General features: G+C 50.6%; 1 protein-coding gene across 4 annotated transcripts in view; it reads left to right on the top strand.

Moving 5' to 3' along the window:
* Positions 1-22,495, top strand: part of Nipal3 (NIPA like domain containing 3) — a 41,076-nt gene extending 18,581 nt beyond the window's left edge. The window contains exons 6-13 of one of the 4 annotated variants that reach the window (XM_015994554.3): positions 1,518-1,663; positions 5,508-5,604; positions 9,605-9,740; positions 11,479-11,567; positions 12,510-12,573; positions 14,330-14,424; positions 16,215-16,246; positions 19,260-22,495. In XM_015994554.3, coding sequence (XP_015850040.2) covers positions 1,518-1,663; positions 5,508-5,604; positions 9,605-9,740; positions 11,479-11,567; positions 12,510-12,573; positions 14,330-14,424; positions 16,215-16,231 — 644 coding nt within the window. In that variant the 3' untranslated portion in view covers positions 16,232-16,246; positions 19,260-22,495. Of the gene's footprint in view, positions 1-1,517; positions 1,664-5,507; positions 5,605-9,604; positions 9,741-11,478; positions 11,568-12,509; positions 12,574-14,329; positions 14,425-15,968; positions 16,067-16,110; positions 16,247-19,259 lie in introns of those variants that run through there. The other 3 variants (XM_006975671.4, XM_076565391.1, XM_042272086.2) reach the window with 3 other exon arrangements.
* The last annotated feature ends 481 nt before the right edge of the window (positions 22,496-22,976 follow it).

Below are 22,976 nucleotides of genomic sequence, written 5' to 3'. Positions count from 1 at the left end.
TAAAGGCTGAATTTGAGCTTGCAGCCTAGTGAACCTGCTCACAATCCCGCCCCCCCCCCCGAAAGATTCCTCTAGCTCAGCTAGACCTGGGCCTGGCCCCCTCACCCCAAGGAAACATCCGGGTTTACGGAGTAAAGGTATTGACCTAGACGTATTGTCTCACATTATTCAGAAGCACAGAAGGGAGAAAAAAAGATCCAAGTTGCCATTTTTTTATAGATAATTTTTTTTATAGATAATTCTAGCCAACTGGGAAACATAGACCTGTAGATCAAGGGGCTTCAGTGTTACATTAATTGAGGTCCCTCCACTGGAAACCAAGAAAATTTTAAGATATTTAGAATGACATTTAAGGGAGTAAATGTGCACAAAGTACATGATAAGCACATGATGAACTCTCCCCCATAACATTATAAGCATGATATCATATACCTGTGATTTCATACAGGTGGCATACAAATACACATGCATACACATAAATAAAAATAAATCTTTAAAAAAAATTGGGCTGGAAAGATAGCTCAGTGGTTAAGAGCGCTGGCTGTTCTTGCACAGGACCCGGGATTGGTTCTTAGCACCCACATGACAGCTCACAACCACCTGTAACTCCATGCAGGCGAAACACCCATACAAATAGAATAAATTTTTAAAAAGTTTTGTAGAAAGTTAATCAAATCAAGTAAGTAAACAAATTAAACACACACATATTAAGGGGACCTGGAGAGATGGCTTAGTCATTAAGAGCACTTGGTGTTTTTTCAGAGGACCTGGGTTCAATTTCCAGGACCCACATGTTGAATCATGACTGTCTATAACTCCAGTTCCAGATCTAATGCCCTCTGACCTCCAAAAAGCATCAGGTACTCACCAGTGCACATACACCCAGACACATCACTCATACACATAAAAATATACAAATAAAGCTTAAAAGAACACATTAAGAAAGGTTACTCTTTTCAAGTAAAGAACAACCAAAAATACAAGCAGTGCCAGGCGCCTGTCACAGGCCGAGTTAAGGTTTCTGTTGCTATGATGAAATGCCACAACCAAAAGCAAGTTGGGGAGCAAAGGGTTTATTTGCCTTTCACTTCCACATCCACAGTCTTTCACTGAGGGAAGTCAGGACAGGAACTCAAGCAGGGCAGGAACCTGGAGACAGGAGCTGAGGCAGAAGCCATGGAGGGGTGCTGCTTACTGGCTTGCTCCCCCATGGCTTGCTCAGCCAGCTCTCTTATAGAACCCAGGACCACCAGGCCAAGGGTGGCCCCTCCCACAATGGTCTAGGCCCTCCCCCGTCAGTCACTAATTAAGAATATGCCTCCGGTTTTCCTGCCGCCTGATCTTGTGGAAGCATTTTCTTAGTTGAGGGTCCCTCATTTTTTCAGATGACTCCAGCTTGTGTCAGGTTGACATAAAACTAGCCAGGACACAGGCCAAGGCTCCCTGACTTGCTAAGGGCCCCCTCTGTACCTGGCCCAAGCCCTGAGCCCCTGACCATCCTCCCTCCCTCCCCACAGGACGCTATGTCTTGTCCTTTGTTGGCTGCGGTCTGGCGATCGTGGGCACCTACCTGCTAGTGACATTTGCACCCAATAGTCACGAGAAAATGACAGGTGAGAACATTGCCAAGCACCTCGTGAGCTGGCCTTTTCTGCTGTACATGGTAAGTGAAGGTCCCATCCTTCTGCTTGAACAGGCTGAAAGAGGATCAAGTCCCATTCGCTGGACCCTAAAGCTGGCAGTTGGGATCACTGAGGCACAGTGTGACCACTGAGCTTGAGGATGTGCTGGGTACACATGTCAGGCTGGTGCCACATTTGTCCTGGGCACCATCCAAATCCATCCACGGTACACTGCCAGTCTTGGGTCATCAGAGGGCTGTGAAGGTGTGCGCACAACCCGTGTCTGTGAGGGCAGGTGGAGAGACAGAAATTCTGGGTAGTTGTCTCTAGGAGATTAAATTAGGATGTAGATTTTATTTCTACTCCATTCTCTCGTGTCCAAAATTTTAACATCATGCATCTAATTTTATTTTTATTTTTTGTGGTACTAGAGATCAAACCTAAGGCTTCACATATGCTAGGCAAGTTCTCCCGCTGAGCCACGCCCCTGGTCCTCTTTTTACTTCTTAAATTTTGAACCAGGATCTCACTAAGTTGCCCAGGCTATCCTTGAACTCTGTGTAGCCCAGGCTTAAGGTCTTGATCCTCCTGCTTCAGCTTTTCATGTAGCTGTTCCAGTAGGTCTAGCTTTTAAAGTTTTTATGGTAATGTTGTGAGGATGGGAGATCTATCCTCACTACTCACCTGTCATGTGGCGGCATGGGCGGGGAAGAGAGTCCCGCCCCCGGCCCCCCCCCCCGCCCCCCGCCCCTGTTGCCCATCTGCCCCTCAAAGCCCATCAATGCCTGAGGCAGATGGAAGAGCTGGCCCTGAAGTCATAAGAGCAGGAGAGCTGTCCCTGCCCCTCACAGCTGCAGCCCTTGGGAGGGTGGCCCCTATGCCACACCTGGACAACACAGTAGAGCTGGCCCTGAAGGTGTGGGGGGGGGAGAAGGACCCTGAGGATGTGAAAGCAGAACTGACCCCACCCCTTGCTCATCGCTGCAAGGGGTGAACTCGCCAGGGCAATGCTGGAGAGCTCACCCTGGTGGTGAGGACAGGGGGGAGCTGGCGGGCTGACCAACCCTGCAACTACCGAGGACCAGAACCAGGGCTATATGTTTGTCCACCCCAACATCCACCCCATCTGTGATCTCTACGACACAGAGCAGCAATAGGACGTCTAGGAAGAGTCGCAGGGAGGGCCCAGCGTCAATGGCGTAGCAGAGACCAGGGGCCTCGAACCAGACCAATGATCGTTTACGATGATCACCTGCATGTAAAAATGTATGGATAAACTGTGTGATTCACTGTGTCACACTACAGCTTCCATGATGGGATTTCCCTCTTCCTTTTTTTCCCTTAAATTTTATTTTATTTTATTGGGGTAGGGGAGATGGGTGGGATTGGGAGGCATGATGTGAAAGGCACAAAAAAAATAGGAAATTGAAAAAAAAGTTTTTATGATAAAAGAGGGAGTTAAAAATATAGATGCTCAGTTGACAGAGTTCTTCCCTGACATGCACGAAGCCCTGGGCTGGATCCCCAGCACCACATAGACCAGGTGTGGTGGCACATGCCTATAATCCCAGCACTCGAGAGAGGGCAGTAGGAGGATCAGGAGTTCAAAGCCCTCCTCAGCTACATAGTCAATTTAAGGCCAGTTTGGACTTGGACACCCTGTCTCAAAAAATAAACAAACAAATAAATAAATAAAATTAAAAACAGCTTTTTTCTTTTTAAGTTAAGAATTTAAACAATGTAAGAATGCTGTTTTTTGAAGTATCACACAGCTGATAGGCAGCCAGGGGACAGAGTAGTGTTCTATCTACTTCAGATAAACATACACACTAAAAAAGAAAACATCCCTGGTGCTCACACAGCTGTTGCTGTGAGCTGGCCTCATGTCCACACAGTGCAAAATGGGTTTATGTGTCTCAAATTCCCTCAACTCTTTAAGCTGCTTTCCTCCTGATCTCATCGATGGAGACACTGAAACTCTGAGCAGTCAGAATGCCCTTTTGCCTCAGAAGGCCCACAAAACAGAGGACGGGATCTCTGGAGGCCATGGCCGTGTCTGCCGTGCCTCTAGTCACCCCCTTACAGGAAGTGTTTTAGCAGAGCCTAACCCCGAAACAGTCCTCTCACTCAGGGAGAGCTGGCCTCAAAGCCTGTGTGCTGTGTAGCCTTGGACAAGTCTCATTCCTTCTCTGTGAAATAGCAAGAGACTAGACTTGGGGCTGTTGGGGTGCAGCATGAGGCTGTGAATGAGTCACCCAGAGTATGGAAGATGCCCCCTGGAGGGCTGGGTGGCTTCACCAGGCCTGGCAGTAAGGCAGTGCCACCGGTTGAAGGTGTAAACCAGAGGCTTTTCTCTGTCCTGCCCCATCCTGCAGCTGCTCTAAATAATCACTCAGAGGCTTATGTTAATTATAAATGCTTGGCCAATGGCTCGGGCTTATTACTATCTAGCTATTACATTTAAATTAACCCATTTCTATTAATCTTTGTATTGCCACATGGTCCATGCCTTACCAGTTCTTTCACATCTTGCTTCTTGCACAGCTCGAAGCGTCTGCCCTGATCCTGCCCTTCTTCATTTCTATCATCAGTCTGAATGTACCTCCTAACCTTATTCTGCCTCATCATTGGTCAAACAGCTTTATCAGCCAGTGAGAGCAACATATATTCACAGTGTACAGAAAGACCATCCCACAGCATGAAGGGATTGAACCAAACTCAAGAAATACTTGTCTAGGGGGGGTTCCCTAAATGTTGGGCATTGTGGGTATGGAAGGTCACTGAGCTTGGCTCACAACTCCTGGTCTCTCCCAAGATGCCCACACATGCACTACCCTCTTAGGGTTTAGCACCAAATGCTGTCCTAACATTCACTGGCAAGTCACAAAGAGTCATTTCAGGGCTGGAGAGATGGCCCAGAGGTTAAGAGCACTGGCTGTGCTGCCAGAGGTCCTGAGTTCAATTTCCAGCAACCACATGGTGGCTCACAACCATCTACAGTGAGATCTGGTGCCCTCTTCTGGCCTGCAGGCAGAACACTCACTGTATACATAATAAATAAATAAATGCTTTAAAAAAAAAAAAAAAAAAGAGTCATTTCAGGCAATAGCTGAAAACTGGGGAGCCCCCACCCCGGCACACACATGGGAGAGTTCACCCAGCACAGCGCTGACTGTTGCCCTGTGAGTGGGATCATCCCTACTGTGCAGTGGAGGCAGCAGGGGTTTGGAGATGTCTAGACTTGCCTAGGGTCACATCAGCAATTTAGAGACAGATGCAACTTCAGCCTGCGACGCCCAAACTCCACTCATCTTCCTTTTTTATATTTGGAGACATAGTCTCATCACATAGCCCAGGCTAGCCTATAACTCACAATCCTCCCACCTCTGCCTCCCCAGTGCCGGGATTTCAGGTGGGCCACCACACCAGCAGTCTTCCTCTTTCTGGGAGCTCTGTCAAGCTGAGGCTCGGTGACAAAGGATGTGTTCCCGTTGTTTGACCAAATGGCTCCCTGAGTGCGGGTCTCGTTTGGGGGTGGCATTTTTCTTTTTTCTTATTATTTTGGGTTTGGGTTGCTGGGTGTAGAACCCAAGGCATGGGATGTCCCTGAAAAGCGCTCTACCATTTGTCTGCACCAGCCACTTTTTACTTTCTTGTTCTGAGATGAGACCTAAGTTTCCCGGGCCAGCCTTGAACCCCCTGAGCAGCCAAAGCCAGCCCCGAACTCTCACTCCGTCTATGGCCACCTCCCAAGGGTGCCCCTGGGCCCAACACTTGCCCTGCTCTTTCTCTGCTTAGTCACACACACACTGGGGCCTGGGCGGGACGGGGGACACACTTTGAATTCCTGACTAAGTGTTGGGTGATTGCTGGTGTCCTCCACAGCTGGTGGTGATCGTCCTGTTCTGTCTGCTCCTGTACTTCTACAAGGAGAGGAACGCCAACAGCATCATTGTGATTCTCCTCCTGGTGGCCTTGCTTGGTAAGCGGTTTCTGGATGATGGGGCTTTGTCACCCCCAGTCTCCCCTACTCATGCCTGTTGGCTCTGTATACAGAAGCTGCATGAGGCCAGTTCGAGGCAGTCTATAGCATGAATATTAAAAGGTCTTATTGATAAAAACAAACCCAGAGCCAAGTATTGGGGTGAACGCTGAATGATCAGATGAACAGAACAAGCCACATCCAACCTCACCTCTCCAATTCCTCAGCTGATCTTGTTTCCTCAAACTGGAAGCCTCTGTGTCCTCATCCAAATGGATCTCAGCTGAACTGTGCTACTAAAAGCCTAAAAGCTTAACAGGCTCTAGTTCTTTGTCCTCAAGTCTTATATACCTTTCTGCTTCCTGCCATCACTTCATGGGATTAAAGGTGTGTTTCACCATCCCTGGCTGTTTCCAGTGTGGCTTTGAACTCACAGAGATCCGGATGGATCTCTGCCTCTGGAATGCTAGGATTAAAAGCTTGTGTGCCACCATTTTCTGGCCTCTATATCTAGTGGCTGTTCTGTTCTCTGACCCCAGTAAGTTTATTGGGGTGCACAATATTTTGGGGAACACAACATCACCATAGCGGTCACTCCACAGGGAGCAGGGCCCCGGCTGAACGAGGTAGCTCCTACCGTTTCTCACATTCTGGGTCAAATCTCAAGTCTTCTAAGGGTCCAGAACTGAAGGTCCACACAGTGACTCTTGAGAGGACTGTCTTCAGCAAGAGAAAAGTGAGCAAACCCATGGGCCACAGCCACAGAAGTGTGGACCGAGACCCAACAGGAGAAAGAAGCAAGGAGAGTAAGTTTAGTGAGGTCAGAGGTCACCTCAGAGCAACCCCTGAACTGTCCGTGTATCCGCAATGGACTGTATAGACGCAGGGCAAGAATGGAACCCGAACAGACAGGTTCTCCTTACTTTAAAGAGACGGGACTAAGCAGGGAAATGGTCCCCAGACTGAGGCAAGGATGCTGCTTGTCACTGGTGTCCAACAGAGCAGGAGACAGGGCTGGCCATCTGGTGTCTCCCCTTTCCACCACACTCCAAAACGGACAAGGAAAATACCCGGTTGGGAGGAAGGCTAACTGATATGGGCAGAGGCGCCCACATGTTATTCTCCCCACCCCACCTTAATGACAGGCCCCCCAAACCACTCAGATACCTGTCACTGAAGACAGGCTGGCATTATTTTGATCTCCTTTTAAAAACAGCTTTATTAAGATAGAATTCATATGCCACGTGGTTCATCTGCTCAAGGTAAGCCACTGAGTGGGGATTGCTGTAGTCGTAGATTCGCACAGCCACAATCTAATCGTAGAACATTTTCACCTCTAAAATACTCAGTGCCGGTGACTCCCATCCCACGTCCTCCCAGCACCGGGCAAACGCTAACCTACCTTCTGTGCATGAATGCACCTTTGTGAACGTCTTCTATTGTAGCTAGAGTTTTCCGCCTTGCCCACAGTCAGGACAAATCTTTGTCACCCGCCAGTCCCACAGCCGCTCAGACCCAACCAAGTAAACACAGAGACTTATATTGCTTACAAACTGTATGGCCGTGGCAGGCTTCTTGCTAACTGTGCTTATAGCTTAAATTAATCCATTTCCATAAATCTATACCTTGCCACGTGGCTGGTGGCTTACCGGCATCTTCACATGCTGCTGGTCATGGAGGCAGCTGCAGTGTCTCTCTGCCTCCGCCTTCTGCTTCCCAGAATTCTCCTCTTTCCTTGTCCCACCTACTTCCTGCCTGGCCACTGGCCAACCAGTGTTTTATTTATTGACCAATCAGAGCAATTTGACATATAGACCATCCCACAGCATTCTATAACTGGAATTATATCCTGATATGGCTCTTCGTTTGTTTGTATTGAGACTGGATACCCGGCAGCCCAGGCTGACCTTGAAATCTCTGTGCTGCCGCCTTGAACTTCTCATTGTCCGGCTGGCACCTCCTGAGTGCTGGGATTGCAATCCACCCTGTTTAGGCAGCTCTGGGGACTGAACCCAGGGCTTTGTGCACGCTAGACAAGCCCCCTCTCAACTGAGCTACATCTTCAGCTTTAAAAAAAAAAAAAAAAAAAAAAAAAAAAAAAAAAAAAAAGATCTTCTTTTGTAGACAGTTAGCCTTGAACTCTTGATCCTCCTGCCTCAGCCTCCTAAGTGCTAGGACTACAGGTGCACACTACACACCTGGCCCTAGGAGGCCTTTTTATAACGGGCTCGTTTGAACATAACATTCTCAGGTGTACCCAGGTTGCAGCACAAGCCAGTCCCCTGTTCCGCTGTGACTTTGTTTGTGGTGGTTAGAACCTGAGTCATCAACATCCCCTCCTTCATGGCCCTTCTGCTGTTTGGTAGCGTGGACAGTATGATGATGCGTGCTTGACGTCAATGGCTCCCGGCGCCTGCAAACTGGTACACTGGCTGAGGGTCCCAGAAGGCACTGGGTGCTGGATTGTTGGCAGAGGAAAGCTAATGAGGCAGCTGACAGAGGAGGAGGCAAAGCAATTCAGCCAGGGCTGTGGCTTCCTCTGTCTCTTCCTCCAGCTGTTTTATCTAACTCCAGCGTGGCAGGAGATGTGGCACTTTGTGAGCTGAAGCCACTTGGAGGTCAGCAGTGGGTCTTCGTAGTGAGGTAGTCACGACATTTGTGAAATGTACAGGAAGAAAACATAACTTCCACCATTTTCCTCCCATCCTTTAAGTGGTTACATTTCCTGTGCATGTTTTATCGCATATAAGGTGCATTGCATATCATATAAATGCATTGTTACATAGTTATGATTTTGAAGTGAGTGAAGACATGTTGGATATGAATTTGCATATGCATAAAGGAACAGAACACTAGAGACTTCTTGGAGTAAAGAAATATATGGAAGGAGCTTGAGGGATGGCCCCGTCAACAGAGTGCTTGTGGACCCGAATTCGGGTCCCTAGCGCCCACATAAGAACGGGTACAGGCTGTGCACCTGTAACCCTTGCAGGAAGGAGGCGGAGACAGGAGCATCCCCAGTGCTCACTAGCAAGCCAGTCTAGCCAAATGGACGAGCTCCAGACTCAGTGAGAAGTCTGTCTAAAGGGGGGGAGGGGGAGAGAGAAACAACTGAAACAACTGGAAGACACACAAAGAGGTTTTTAAAAAAGATTTATCTGTAACTTTTGTGTGTGTGTGTGTGGGAGGGGGTATTCCGTGTGTGTGTATGTGTATGATTGCCATGAAGGCTCAAAGATGTGTCACATCCCCAGAATCTGGACTTACAGATGATTGTGAGCTGCCATGTGGGTGATGGAATTGAACTCAGGTCCCCTAAAAAAGCAGCCAGTGCTTTTAACCACTTAGCCATCTCTCCAGTCCCTAAACCCACAGAAAATGCACGTGACTGAGCATTTTGAAGCCCCAGTTCCTGAGTTCTTTCCTCACCTATTATCCTGGATTACCAGAAGTTGGGCTCAGGGGAAGTTTGTGTGTCCATTCAAAGAGCCACACCCCGCTCCCCACTGCCATGTAGTCTGGGGACAGAGACCTGAACTTGATGCCCACTAGGGTACAGTGAAGTGACATTTAGAAATAGCTGTGGGTACCTCACATCCCTCCTTTTTTTATTCTTTTTTTTTTAATTTTTATTAAGAAAATTTTTTCATTCATTTTACACACCAATCAAAGATCCCCCTCTTCCTTCCTCCTGCCCCCATCCCACCCCAATCTACCCTCCTCTCCTTCCCACAAGAAGGCAAGGCCTCCCATGGGGAGGCACATCCAGTAGAGGCAAGTCCAAGCCCCTCCCCCTGCCTCAAGGCTGCATGAGGTGTCGCATCATAGGTAGTGGGCTCCCAAAAGCCCCCTGGGAGTCCTGGGCAAGGTAGACCTAGCCAGTGATGTCTTCTTACCATGGGAGCTCCATGGTCCTCCTACCCTCTGTCCCCAAGTCCTTTCGGGATCCGATTCCTCACGTTCTCTTGAGGCCGCCCACACTCTGGCTTGCTCTCCGCAGGTTCCATGACGGTGGTGACGGTCAAGGCTGTGGCAGGGATGCTGGTGCTGTCCATCCAAGGCAACCTGCAGCTGGACTACCCAATCTTCTACGTGATGTTCGTGTGCATGGTGGCCACTGCCATCTATCAGGCCACGTGCGTTGCCTTGCCTCCACTTCTGGGCCCGGTTCTGTTTGGTCCTGAAGTTGTAGGGAGCCAGAAGATGCCAGGAACCAGTTTAGCATCAGGGTGGAGATGAGTTCGTGGAGGGGGTGGGGGAGTGGGGGAGGTGGTCGAGTGGAATCCAAATTCGCACACACCTGGGAGAAGGAGTCCAAACACACACACACACGCACGCACGCACGCACGCAACGCACCCCTCCCTGTCCCGAGTGCACCTTCTACCTCAAAGTATGAGAAACAGGCTCACTTCCTGTCATATGCCCTGTGGGAACTTGAAGAGAAGCCTTGCAGTCACCTGGGAATCGCTTGCTTGTCTGCTTGGAGGAATAGAGTTGTCATTTCCTGTCTTTGAGAACTCTGACCCAGATCCTCACAGAGAAAAGAATGCACGCTTGCTCGTTTCTACCTCTGAATATGGGTGACGTGAATCTTTGAAATCCTAAGAGTAGACTTCAGTCCTGCCCCCTCTGAGTCCTAGAGCCCTGCCAGGGGACTGGAAGGGAGCGGCATTCCATGAATATTGTAGGCGACAACCTGAGTCAGTCAGCCAGGATTCAAGATGGTGGGTGAGGTTGAACCAGCCTGGAGGTCAGGTTCCTTGGTCTGGCCTGGGCTCAGCACCCACCAGCCACCTGACCTTGAGAGCCATAACAACAGCTGATGCTCATGGGGGCCCCCATCTTCTCTTCACCTATGTTCACAGCACCCTCTGGGGGGCACGGCTGGAGATGGAATTGTCTGTCACATGTTGGGAGGCAGAGGGAGATTAGAGCCAGGACATGAAGGTCGAGAGCTAAACCTAGACGTCAGGCCCCCAGTGTGGGCCCCTGTGCATCTGCTCCACCAAGTCTCACCAGGCTGCTCTGGGGCTCAGCTTCGCCCTCTGCAGCTGACACCCACAGATCTGCCTGAGGTGCCCCAGCTCGGTGTCCACACACGTTACCAGCGTTGTCGCTACCACCCTTTCTACCATTATGACTTTTAGCCTTACAACACCATTATAGCCCTCCCAAGGGGAGCCCTAGCCAAGCACACAGGTTCTGTGCTGAGAGATCAGGGTCACACAGGCAACCAGGGACTCCTGCCACCCCTTAGGAACTTCTGGTCTCCCAGTCAGGACAGTCTCCCAGCACCCAGAGCCATAGTCCTCCTCACTGCTCTCAGGGACACAGCCCATGCGCAGACGGTTGGCTTGGTGGCTGATGTCCCTGTGGACAGCTGTTCAGTGCCGACTTGGATGTCAGCAGAGAATCAGAGAGCAGATCAGTTCCCATATGAAGGTGGTGTCTGCCATAGATGAGGAGGGATGCTGACCCTCTCCTTTCTTCCTCCCATTCATTGTGGTAACCACTAAAATATGTTTCTAATATTTTAAAAATTACAACATTGGGCCGGATGTGACAAGTCCCGGGAGAGTATCCTGGGATGTGTGTGGGACCCAGGAGCAGCTCTGTCCAGTGAGGTGGGGATCAGGAGTGAGGAGAAGGGCAGACGGGCGTGGCAATGGCCAGAGTCATACAGTCAGAGGCATGCTGCAGACCGGCCTCAGTCTGTGGGCCAAGCTCAGACCCCAAATCTTGGGATACACAGTGCCCTGTAATAGGGAGAGTCCACTCTTATAGACCTAGAAACCCTCCCCCATGCCTTGCCTTATACCCCAGGTTCCACTTTTACCCCTTAGCCCACTGACCCAAGTGCCTGTGTGTTGCAGGTTTTTGAGTCAAGCATCTCAGATCTATGACTCCTCCTTGATCGCCAGCATTGGCTACATCCTGTCCACCACTGCGGCCATCACAGCAGGTAAGAGTAGCCGTTACTGAGTTTCCGTCTCTTGCCTAAGCAGAGGGGCATTGTCCCTGGGTGGGGGTGGAGCCTACCTCTCAACTGATTCGGCTTTCTGACCCTGCCTGCGGTTTTTGTAGAGGGTGTGGGATTTGGAGATGGAGGCTTGCATTCCAATGGACATATGCCGACTGTGTGGCTCAGGGAATGATCAGTTTACCTTCTCTAAGCCTTAGTTCTGCCTTCCTAATAACACTTCCTCTCTGGAACTGCAACATGTACAATCCAAACATCCCCTCTTCCTCCTGCTTTTGGGTTCTAGGCAGGGCTTCTTCAACAGTTTTGGTCATGGGGGCTAGGATGTGGTTCCGTTGGCCGAGTGCTGGCCTAGTGTGCACAGAACCCTGGGTTCCATCCTCCATGCTGCATTAACCAGGTCTGGCTCTGCATATGTCATCCCAGCACTTGGGAGGTAGAAGAAGGAGAAGTTCAAAGTCATCCTTGGCTACATATAAGGAGTTTGAGGCCAGCCTGCCCTACGTGAGACTCTGTCCAAAAAAGGGGGGAGGGGAGGGGGCGGGGCATCAGGAGGAGAAGAAGAAATGAACAAACAAACCAGGGACGGTGGCTGGAGCCTGTAATCCCAGCACTTGGGAAGCTGAGGCAGGGAAATTATCATGACCTGTGGTTAATGATAGAAGATGCTGTTAGAGGAAGCATCTACGAGAACTTTGCTATTTGGAGTGGTTTAATACCATCCCAAAAGTCTATTTGAATATGGAGGTAGAAAGAGCCTGAGAGGGCCGTCAGAGAAGACTGTCTGCCTCCAAACTTGTCAGTCCTAGTGGTTTTGGTCACTTTGGTACCTGCACAGAAGAGCCGATAACCAGACCTCCCTGGGTGGGCACAGGGCAGGTCTGGAAACGGTCGTGATCTTTTCTCTCCCTCACCACTGCGCAGGTGCAATCTTCTACCTGGACTTCCTCGGGGAGGAAGCTCTGCACATCTGCCTGTTTGCACTGGGGTGAGTCACCCCCCATCTAGCCAGACCTTGCCCCCACCCCATTGCTTCAGCCCTGCTCCTGGAGTTGGGAGAGCTGCTAGCTGGAGGATGCTGGCCCCCAAAGTGAGCAGCTTGCTCCCCCAAAGGCCTGCAGTCTTCTCTCTTCTTGTCATTTCTGGTAAATGTACCTCGTGGGGAGAGAAGTCGGGCAGTAGAGACTCTGGGCGTGGTGGGGCATGAAGAGGAGAAGACACAGGTCCTTCCAGGAAACTGGGCGAGGCTTCTTTTGATACAGTTCCTGCCTGGCATGCTCCAAACCCTGGGTTCCATCCCCACACCGCATGAAACCAGGCATTGTGACGCACACTTCTAATCCCAGCACTTAGAAGACAGAGGCAGGAGTTCAAGGTCACCCACAGCTGCATAGAACTTTCTAGAGCAGTGGTTCTCAACCTGTGGGTCGTGACCCCTATGGGGGTTGAATGATGCTTTCACAGGGTCACATATCAGATCTCTAGCATACCAGATATTTATATTATGAGTCATAATAGTAGCAAATTTACAGTTATGAAGTAGCAACAAAGTAATTTTATGGTTGGGGTCACCACAGCATGAGGAAGGTTGAGAACCACTGACTTAGAGAGATAGAAATCTTTTGATCTTGACCTGGGAGGTGAACACACACACACACACATTAATAGAAACAAGCCATCCATCCTTCTTGAGATTTATACATTACTGCTTGTAAATTGCACCTTGATTTTGAGCAATTGTTTGTTTACATAAACTGAAAGAAAAGGAAAACTGAGTCAGGTGGAGGCACACACCTGCCCTGGGAGTGGCGGGTGGGGCAGAAGCAGGTAAATCTGTGAGTTCAGGCCGGCCTGATCTACATAACAAGTTCCAGGCCAGCCAGAGAGAGAGAGAGAGAGAGAGAGAGAGAGAGAGAGAGAGAGAGAGAGAGAGCGCTTAAAGAATATCCAGCCCCTGAGGGAGTTGGATTAGGAGACACAGGGACTTCCTAGTATTTATTCATTTGCATTTTGCTAGACTTTTATACTGACTGAATTCAAATCATAAAGAATTTTTTTAAAGCCAGGCAGTGGTGGCTTTGATCCCAGCACTCGGAGACAGGAAGGTTTGAGGCCAGCCTCATCTTCAGAGCGAGTTCCAGGACAGTGAAGGCTACACAGAGAAATCCTGTCTCGAAAAACCAAAAAAATGAAATATAATAAAATATAAAATGAATATTTTTAGTTTTTAAAAAATGGGGCTTTTTAAAAGACATGCTTTTGAGAATACTGGCCAGAATGAAGCGGACCAGCCACATGCTGCAGGTGTTTGCCCTGGAGACTCTTTTTTGTTTTGGTTTGGTTTGGTTTTTTGAGACTGGGTTTCTCTGTGTAGCTTTGTGTCTTTCCTGGAACTCACTCTGTAGCCCAGGCTGGCCTCGAACTCACAGAGATCCACCTGGCTCTGCCTCCCGAGTGCTGGGACTAAAGGCATGTGCCGCCACCACCACCGGGCTCCCCTGGAGACTTATCAACAACTCTGAACCCCGTTTGTGGGGACTGTGATGTGTGTACCCCTCCCCCGCCCCCCCCCATCCCTACACCAGCTGTTATTTTGCACAGTGTCTGTTCCTTGCTGGTTGCAGGCCTCATGGTCTCAACCTCCTCTTTAGCTGGCCCTCAACTGCTTGCCCTTGAGTCCCCCTCCCCCTCGCCATTGCTCCTGGTCTCATTCTTCCTCCTCTTCTCCTGTCTCCTGTCTTCAGGTGCCTCATCGCCTTCTTAGGTGTATTCTTAATCACTCGAAACAGGAAGAAGGCCATTCCGTTCGAGCCCTATATTTCCATGGACGCCATGCCAGGTAACAGTGCCCCCTCTGCCACCCTGCCACCCCCCCCATCCCCCCACCCCGTGCCCTGCTGGCTGCCCTTGTAGAGTGACTGCTACTTGGTGTTGGAAACGAGGTGTGGGACAGATGTGCCGTGGCGTGAGTTCTAGCTGTGTTTTGTTGGTTTGTATCTCGTTTAATGAGGAGGTGATGACTGAGGTACCTCAGTCGGCCTTGAGAACCCCTTGCCAGTTTCCAAGTCTGTCACAGGGTCTTCGAAAGAAAACCCTGACTCACACCATGTGTGGTTCCAATCAGCGGTACCAGGCCCTGAGCCGGCGAACAGAGACAGAGTGGTCACAGAGAGGAAGAGAACTAACATGAATGAATCCAACGCTCTAACTCCATCCTGCACCATGGTGCTTTCCCAGGGCCCACCCTGAGAACACCAGCTCAGATGGTGTTTAGCCTTGGCAAGAACATTCAGCAGTGAGCCAAACACAAGGTGCTAGGGAAGAGTGGGGCTTGTGGTGAGCTGGGAAGACTGAGTGGGACAGTTAACACTGGATTAGCGGTTAGTTTGGCTGGTATCAATTCTTCAGGCTATTAATGTCAACTAACATTACCACTCCAACCCAAAAGTAATCTTGATTTGAAATATATAAGGTGCGACTCTCTGTCGCCATTACTGGGGTGTTCCCCCGACAAGACAGCAATACCTGTGAGTTAGTAAAGGGCACAGACATAAGCTACTCTGGAGACATGTTCAGGGAACCCCGTCTGCTTTATTGCATGTGAGCAACCACGTATACTGTGGAAGCCAACTATGATTGCTTAGCACATTACCTCGAACTGGACAGTGAGCATTCATACCATCAGGATCTCTATGCAGAAAAAGCACATTAAAGAAGATATATAGGGCCGGAGAGATGGCTCAGAGGTTAAGAGCACTGGCTGCTCTTTAGAGGTCCTGAGTTCAATTCCCAGCAACCAGATGTAATGAGATCTGGTGCCCTCTTCTGGCCTGCAGGCAGAACACTGTATTCATAATAAATAAATCTAAAAAAGGGCCAGGGGAATGGAGTGCAGAGTCATCTCCAGGCCAGTAACTGGCTACTCAGGCTACTTCAGAATTCAGTGTTCTGACTTTAGGAGCACGGTGTGCCATGCTTCTTATTTAGAGGTGCAATATGCCAGGTAGGCTAGCCGCCAGGTCATGCCTGAATCTTCTTCTACATTTTCCACAGCATAATCACCCATTCTCCAGTCACATAATCTGTGGACATGGCATGAACACATATGTCAGCCACATAAAATACTCCCTAGTCGAGAGCAGTTCTTCAATGTTCGTAGTGGCATGCACCTCCAATCCCAGCATTTGGGAGGCTAAGGCAAGAAGGATCATGCATTCGAGACCAACCTGGGCTGCATAGCAGCGTGACTCACTGAGCTTTGAGGTTTCCGTGCCATGACCCAAGTGTGTTCTCAGGACTGGTTGATGTGCTCCCGTGTCGAGCGGCCCCGGCTGCATCCGCTTCTTACTGGTTTGTTTGTTTGTTTTATCTTGCTCTACTAAGCTGCCATCTGCCCTGCTTGCTGTGGCCAGCCTGCCTGAGTAGGAGTAGAGAACCCCATGACAGCATTGCCATGTGACCCGACTCAGCCACGCGTGGATAAACGCAGAGTGGCTGAGTGGGGCCCTGAGGTTTCTCCTGGCAGTTCAGGGCTCGGGCTGTAAGTGCGTGGACTGTGTTAACGTCGAACCTGGCTGCTCAGATGCCTCTTCTGCTTACTTCCTTGTTTCTCGGCTGTGTTCCGGATAGATGAGGGCGCTGGATAGCTGAATCCCAGATAGGTGAGGTGTCAACTCTGTGTGCGAGTATGTGTATGTCCCTGTGTGTCTGTGTGTTTATAAACTGTGTGTCTGTCCATACACATGTTCCTATGTACATACATACAGATGTCTTTCTCTGATGGGAAGTAGGGGGTGACATCAGCTGATCCTAGATACCAGGATTCCATGACCAGTTTGTGGGTGTGGCTCTTATGCCTCATGACCAGTAAGAAATGAGGCGTTGAAGATTGGAAGCTACAATTGAGACAATCCTGCTGGACGCATGGTATTCACGTGGCCTGATTCAGATTCAAACTCTGCCACCTTCCCCCACGTGACGTGTTGAGGCCTCTCATCCTCACACATAAACAGGGCCCCTCATCTCTGGGTTATGGGGTGCATGTGTGTCAAGGCTTTGGGCACAGTGCCTGGGATGTAGTAGATGCCTGATGAACTTTGCCTTTGCTTCCGTTTTTCTTGAAAAACTTAGAAGTCTTGGGGATGGGTAGATGGCTCGGTGCATGAAATCCTTGCTCTGCAGGTATGAGGACCCACATACAGATCCCCAGCACCCACACACATGAAAGCCCGGCCCAGCAGCGGGTGTGGAAAGTGCTAGTGGTGGCAGGGGCAGAATAACTCATCAGTGAGCTCAAGAGTCAGGGAAAGACCCTGACTCAAAAAAACCCAGAGCAGAGAGTGGTCAAAGAAGACACTCAGCATCAACCTCCGGCTTCTACATGCATCCACGGGCACATTTGTACACACACACACACACACACACACAGAGTTCAGTATTTCAGCACTTGACTGGCCTGCTCATCCATAGAACCACCTCTCCAGTTCCTTGGTTTCTCTGGTCATGTGGTCTGGCCTTTGACTGTCTGGTTTGGTGACTTCAGATTCCTGGATACATCACAGCTGAGGCTTTCCTGGATGGGGAAAGAGAACATCAGCCCTGGCCATCAGGCTCAATGGGGCCTCCACTGGCTCTGTTGTCCTTGGCCCAATAGAAACCATTTCTCAATCAGCAGTAGAGCCATGCTCATCCAGATGGGTGTCTACATAGACAAGAGCACTCCGTTACCATGTGTGAATACAGACCCAGCATGAACATTGTCCAAACCACAGAAAGCAGAGGTGCTGTTCCTAGCCCGGCTTGAATGCCAGTCAGTGCTGACTTATACTACAGCCTAAGGCCTATCCAGTCTTCTAAAAGAGAATCTGTAAGGTCTTCGGGGACAAAGTAGCCCATTTCCTAACAGCATCAAATCCTGAACTCTCCTCAGGCCCCCCAACCCAAACCTAAGACTCCTAATAGGTACCCCTAAATACCCCATGTTCTACAGTGCATATCCACACCCATCACACTCGTGTGGACTGGTGGTATAAGACTGGAGGCGTTGACAAAATTCAAAGCTATACAATGCTTGGTAAACTAACTGCCCTGAGCAGTAGACACACCCTTACCTGCCCTGCCGCACCCATGAGCCCCAAACCATAGACTTTTTTTTTTTTTTTTAAAGATAGAGTCTTTTGTAGCCCAGGCTGGCCATGGACTCTCTATATGACAGAGGATTGCCTTGAACTTCTGAAGCTCCTGCTTCTGCCTCCCAAATGCTAGGATTAGAGGTGTGTGCCATCATGCCCAATTTTATGTGGTGCTTGGGATCCAAACCAAAGCTTTGTGCATGCTAGGCAAGCAGGAGGCATACACTCTGCTGATGGAGCTGCTGCCCAAGCACAGACCATCGGCTCTTAAACTGGTCCCTGAAACAGGCTTCAATTGCATCTGTGTCACCCGGAAGGCTAGTGGCCCTCCTCAGCTGACGTTACAGCTGCAGGCTCCTGAGCTAGGTCCCGGCTGCTCTTCAGCTGTATGACCTTGGGCATGCTGCTACTCTGCCTCTTGGAACCTGTTTTTTTGTTTTGTTTTTTTTTATCCAGGAAGTGAGGGTACTAGTTTATCTCTGTCCTAGAGTTGGTTAGGAATTAAGTTCAGTCTGTAGGGAGGCCGAATACCACTCCAGTTAAGAACCTAGGCTTTAGATTTAAACACCCTCGTGTTAAACGTTGCCGCTGCCTCTCAACAGCTGTGGCTCTCGGGTAAGTGGCTTCCAGCTCTCTGTATTCCTTCTCCATGGCCTCAAGGGTCAGATGAGACAAAATTGGGTGAACATTTGAAACAGCACATGTTTCATCTCAATACCAGCACACCTCAGTCACCGCCAATGCTCCTGGTGTCGGCCTCCGGCTGTGCGGTGTTAGCCCAGTGCGGAGGGAATGCCAGGCAGTGAGAGGCCGACTGCTACCATCCTTTCTCGGGAGACACAAGTGCCAAGGCATTGAGTAAGGGAAAGAGTTGGCCTCCCAGTGATCCCCTGGAGGGACTGTAGAAGAAGGTCACAGGAATTGAAGTTTCAAGTTCTTTAAGCCAGGCATGGAGGTGCCTGCCTATCACCCTAGCGTTTAGGAGGCAGAGGCAGTGGATTGAGGTGAGGGCCAGCCTGATGTGCTTAGACAGTTCCAGGTCAGCCAGGGTTATAAAGTGAGACCCCGTCTCTAAGGACAGTAATAACACAATAACAAGAACAAAACTGGGTATTTGTTTCCCCTAAATGGAATTGGAAATCACACCTCACCCTGCATATAGATATGGAATCCTAAGGTCAAAGGTCAAACACTACCTCCAGTCATCACAATGCTACTCTCACATTGCTGGGTACCCAGGATGCAAAAGTCGCCCTATTTCCTCAATAGTAAGAAAGCTTCCTGGATCCCTGAGTTCATTCAACAGCAAAGTGGCATCTACCACGTCCAGGGCACGGGGTTCTGTCCTGTCCACCTGCCGCTTGGGATGCAAATTCGTTCCTTCCTCCCATGTAAACATGAGTCCTTCCTCTTCACTCTAAGGCATCTGGGGGATCAGCACTGCACTTGATCAGCCCCTGAGCTCTGGTTGGTCTGTGGTGGGAGAGGGGGAAACGTAGCCTCCCTTCCTCCGTGATGACCGGGGACATGGATGTCATTTCAGGGATGCAGGACATGCATGCGAAAGGGACAACGGTCCAGCCTGACCTCAAAGCTTCTTTTTCCTACGGGGCCTTGGAAAACAATGACAACATTTCTGAGATCTACACCCCGGCCACACTGCCCGTCATGCAGGAGGAGCATAGCTCCAGAAGCGCCCCTGGGGTTCCCTACCGTGTCCTGGAGCACACCAAGAAGGAATGATCTGCCTCCCGTGGGGGTATCCCTGCCCACAGGCCACTCACGGTTCCACCCTTTGTCCAACCTGCCTTTCAAGCATCCCGGTTTTAAACTGAGAACTCTGCAAGATGATCTTGGGAGGCCCTCGTCTCTGACAGAGAAGCTGTTCAATGACCTTGACCTTGGAAGTTTCAAATAGTTGGGGAGTCTCCCAGGTGAGCTGTGTGGCAGGTTAGCCCAGTGGGGGTGGAAGCCGTTTTACCTCCTTGGACGGTCACTGAGCCTCTGGTAGTGATTGCAGGCTACCACACATTCCTTAGAGCGGAAACATGACAGTCTGCTCCCTCTTTGCAAACCCAGCAAAGTCGGTCTCTACCCGCCACGCACGCCTCAGCTCTACCTGGCTCACTCATGAGTCCGTAGCTCTGACTGTATTTATTGGTGTCCCTTTTGCCGGGCCCAGCAGGGCCAGCCCTGAGTGGAACAAGCTGTCATCTGCACCGTGGTGGTGTGCACGGGCCTTCCTTCTGTGAAGACCTGGTGGGGAGGGTCTGCTGGGCCTGTTCTGAAAACCGGCTCGGTTCGAGTCCTGTGAAGATGATTTCATTGTGTCCTCCAGCCAAAGCCACTCTGACCGGCACACCTGGCTCCTGGGAAGAGTCCAGAGCCTTCCTGCAGATCCACATCTATCTCCCCGCTTCCTCTCCCTTTAGACCACCCGCTAAGCTTCATCTGCTGTTTCCCATCTTTGGGCCACCGGGGTCTCTGGCCTCCAGCTTGGTCCAGACAGAGCAGGCATTTTCACACACCGGTCTGCAGCTTTCTTCCTGTCTCTTTCGTGATTAGCTCCCCCACCCCCACCTTGGACCCTGGACCAATAAGTGCATTTGAGAGTGGCAGGCAGAGGCTCGCAGGCTTTTGTGGGCATCAGAATTCCATAGGGATTTGTTTAAAATGTGGGTTCCTCACGCCACCTGTAGTGACCTGGTTCGGGGGACCTGGAGTGGGACCCATTATTAGTGGGCATCACAGGAGGTCTTGAGTCCCAGAACCCATAGAGCAGAGAGCATACTCCCTCAGAAGCCTTCTCATGGGCCACTAAATCCAGAGGGGCGACACACCCTGCCAGAGGTCCAAACCTCCAATTTCTTGCCCTCTCTGGCTTCTGTGGGCAAGCTAGATGGCCCCCTAGGACCTGCGGCAGCCCCTACCCAGTGAACCCCACTCTAAGGTGACAGTGTTAATAGGTCAATGTTGACAGGCCATCCTCATCACAGCCCTCCGCCCGAACAGTGCTCCGACTCCAGCGCTCTGCCGCTTCCGTATTCCATCTTGACCATGTCTGTATTGTGGCTTACGTGCCTGAGGTTGGGATGGCAGCAGAGAGAGGACTCTCCAGCTCAGCTCAGCAACACCTGAGGGGGTTTTAGCCCCTTTTTTAGCCCGCATAGTTCTGCTCTCCAGGCCTACAGAGGGAGACACATAATCTTGAGTGGGGCAGGCTCTGCCACAGAGAAGCATAGAGTCAGAGAGGCCCTGGGGAGGCTGGCCCCTGAACTCAAAGGGTGTTCAGAATTGGAGGTGATTTTCATGCATTCCTAGGTGGTGGCAGAAAGAGCTAAGATTAGAGAGTTAAAATCAGGTTTTGCTTTTGTTCTGATAGTGCCTGTCAGAGCCTAGCAGTGTACATAAAGAAGTGAGCGGGGAGGTGAAGTGTGGGCACCCATCATCTGGGCATGGTATGTGTGCCCAGCCTCCCTCTGCCCCTTCCCTCCCTCTTCTGTGGGCTGTTTAGCCCTGGCCAGCCTGAGGTACACGCGCACTGTAACTGCAGGAAGGCAGGCGGGGTGGGCAGTGCCACCCAGGAACTGCCTCCTGGGCCTGGGCAGCTCGATGGCTTTTAGGTTGGGGACAGTGGCCACCCTCTTACAAGCTGGACCGTGAGAGCTGAGCAGAAAGGCCTTTGAGCTCCTGAGTGGAGATGGGGCGGGGCCGCGGGGCAGTGGGAGACCTGTCTCCAGAGTTCCCACCCTGTCCTAGACGCCCTGATTGCCCCCCAGGGGTCACCGGATTGTCAGCGGACAGCAGGGCTACCCACTTCCCACCCGCAGCCCTGACTGTGTTCACTCCTGGCTCTGACAGCACCAGCCACTCCCCTTCTTACCTACGCTCAACCTGAAGACGGGCATTCAGTATGTAGCCCAGGCTGGTCTTGAACTCCCAATCCTCCTGCCTCAGCCTCCAGAGTGCCGGGATTATGGCCGTGTACTACCTTGTCCAACTCCCATCTGAACTCTCCTGGTAACATTAAATGCCACGCTGCTGCTGCCTCTCTGCCAGCCACAAGGCACCCCGGTCATCCAGTGTGGGCCAAGCTTCATTTCTTCCAGTGTGGGCTAAGCTTCATTTCTTCTCTTCCTCTCCCACCCCGAAGCTGGCTCGCTGTTCTGTCCGCAGGTTGGGGTTCTGGGTCATGACTAGACATGAGAACAAGTGTTCTTGTTCTTTGAAGAGGGGAGCCCTGACCCCATACTGCAGCCTGATGACACCCTCGCTTTCAGCACCGGGGTTGGGGAATCAGTGAACTGAATGCTGGGCCGGGCAGTGGTGGCACACCTTTAATCCCAGCACTCAGGAGGCAGAGCCAGGTGGATCTCTGTGAGTTCGAGGCCAGCCTGGTCTACAGAGTGAGATCCAGGAAAGGCACCAAAGCTACATAGAGAAACCCTGTCTCAAAACACGAAGAAGGAGGAGGAGGAGGAGGGATTTTCCAGTGGACCCAGCCAGATGGAGGGCACCATGGGAATGGATGCAGGTGGCCTTCAGAAAAGGACTAGGCCCTCCCAACCCTGCAGTCTCACAAATTTCAAATGTGACCCAATCCTAACTGACACTGGAGCCGCCTTGTAAATGAAGTCACTCTAGAATATAGTCTCTAGATGCTTATATTTTGTTAACATCAAAACTAATACAGCATGTGTTAGTTCACAAAACTCTGTGTACTGTGTGCAGATAACATTATAAAGTGGTATTTAATTAAAAATCAGCAGTACCCGTGGAGTCCTGTGTCTGGCTAATACTTCAGCAGCCATCTAGTGGAATGTTTCATGCCAGTTCTGCCTAGCCATCCACACGTGGTTCCTGAGCACTCTAAACATGGCTAGTGTGACCAAGGAATTAATGTTTTTTACATTGTGAGTGTGTGTGTGCGCACACGCACCCACGTGAGCCCCACATGTGAAACTGGTGGCCAGTTCTCTCCTTCCACCATGTATGTGGGTCCCTGGCATCAAGCTCAGGTGGACAGAATTGGCAGCAGGTGCCCCTACCCACCATCTCGCTAGCCCCAGAATGTTCTACCTCTGAACCATACCCCTGTATTAGTTACTTTCTATTACTGTGACAAAACACTGTGGCCAAAAGCACCGTACACCAGAAAGTTCTGAGATGGCCTGCACTTGGCTGTGCTGGGGGAGGAGGTCTTTTGCTCCACCCCTTGGTGTCTATAAAAACCCTGGACCAGAGACAGTCGGGGCGCGTT

This window comes from Peromyscus maniculatus, chromosome 2 (assembly GCF_049852395.1).
Source record: "Peromyscus maniculatus bairdii isolate BWxNUB_F1_BW_parent chromosome 2, HU_Pman_BW_mat_3.1, whole genome shotgun sequence".
Classification (NCBI taxonomy): domain Eukaryota; kingdom Metazoa; phylum Chordata; class Mammalia; order Rodentia; family Cricetidae; genus Peromyscus; species Peromyscus maniculatus.
The sequence above is the reverse complement of the archived record's forward strand: the minus strand, read 5'-3'. Positions and strand labels throughout refer to the sequence as shown.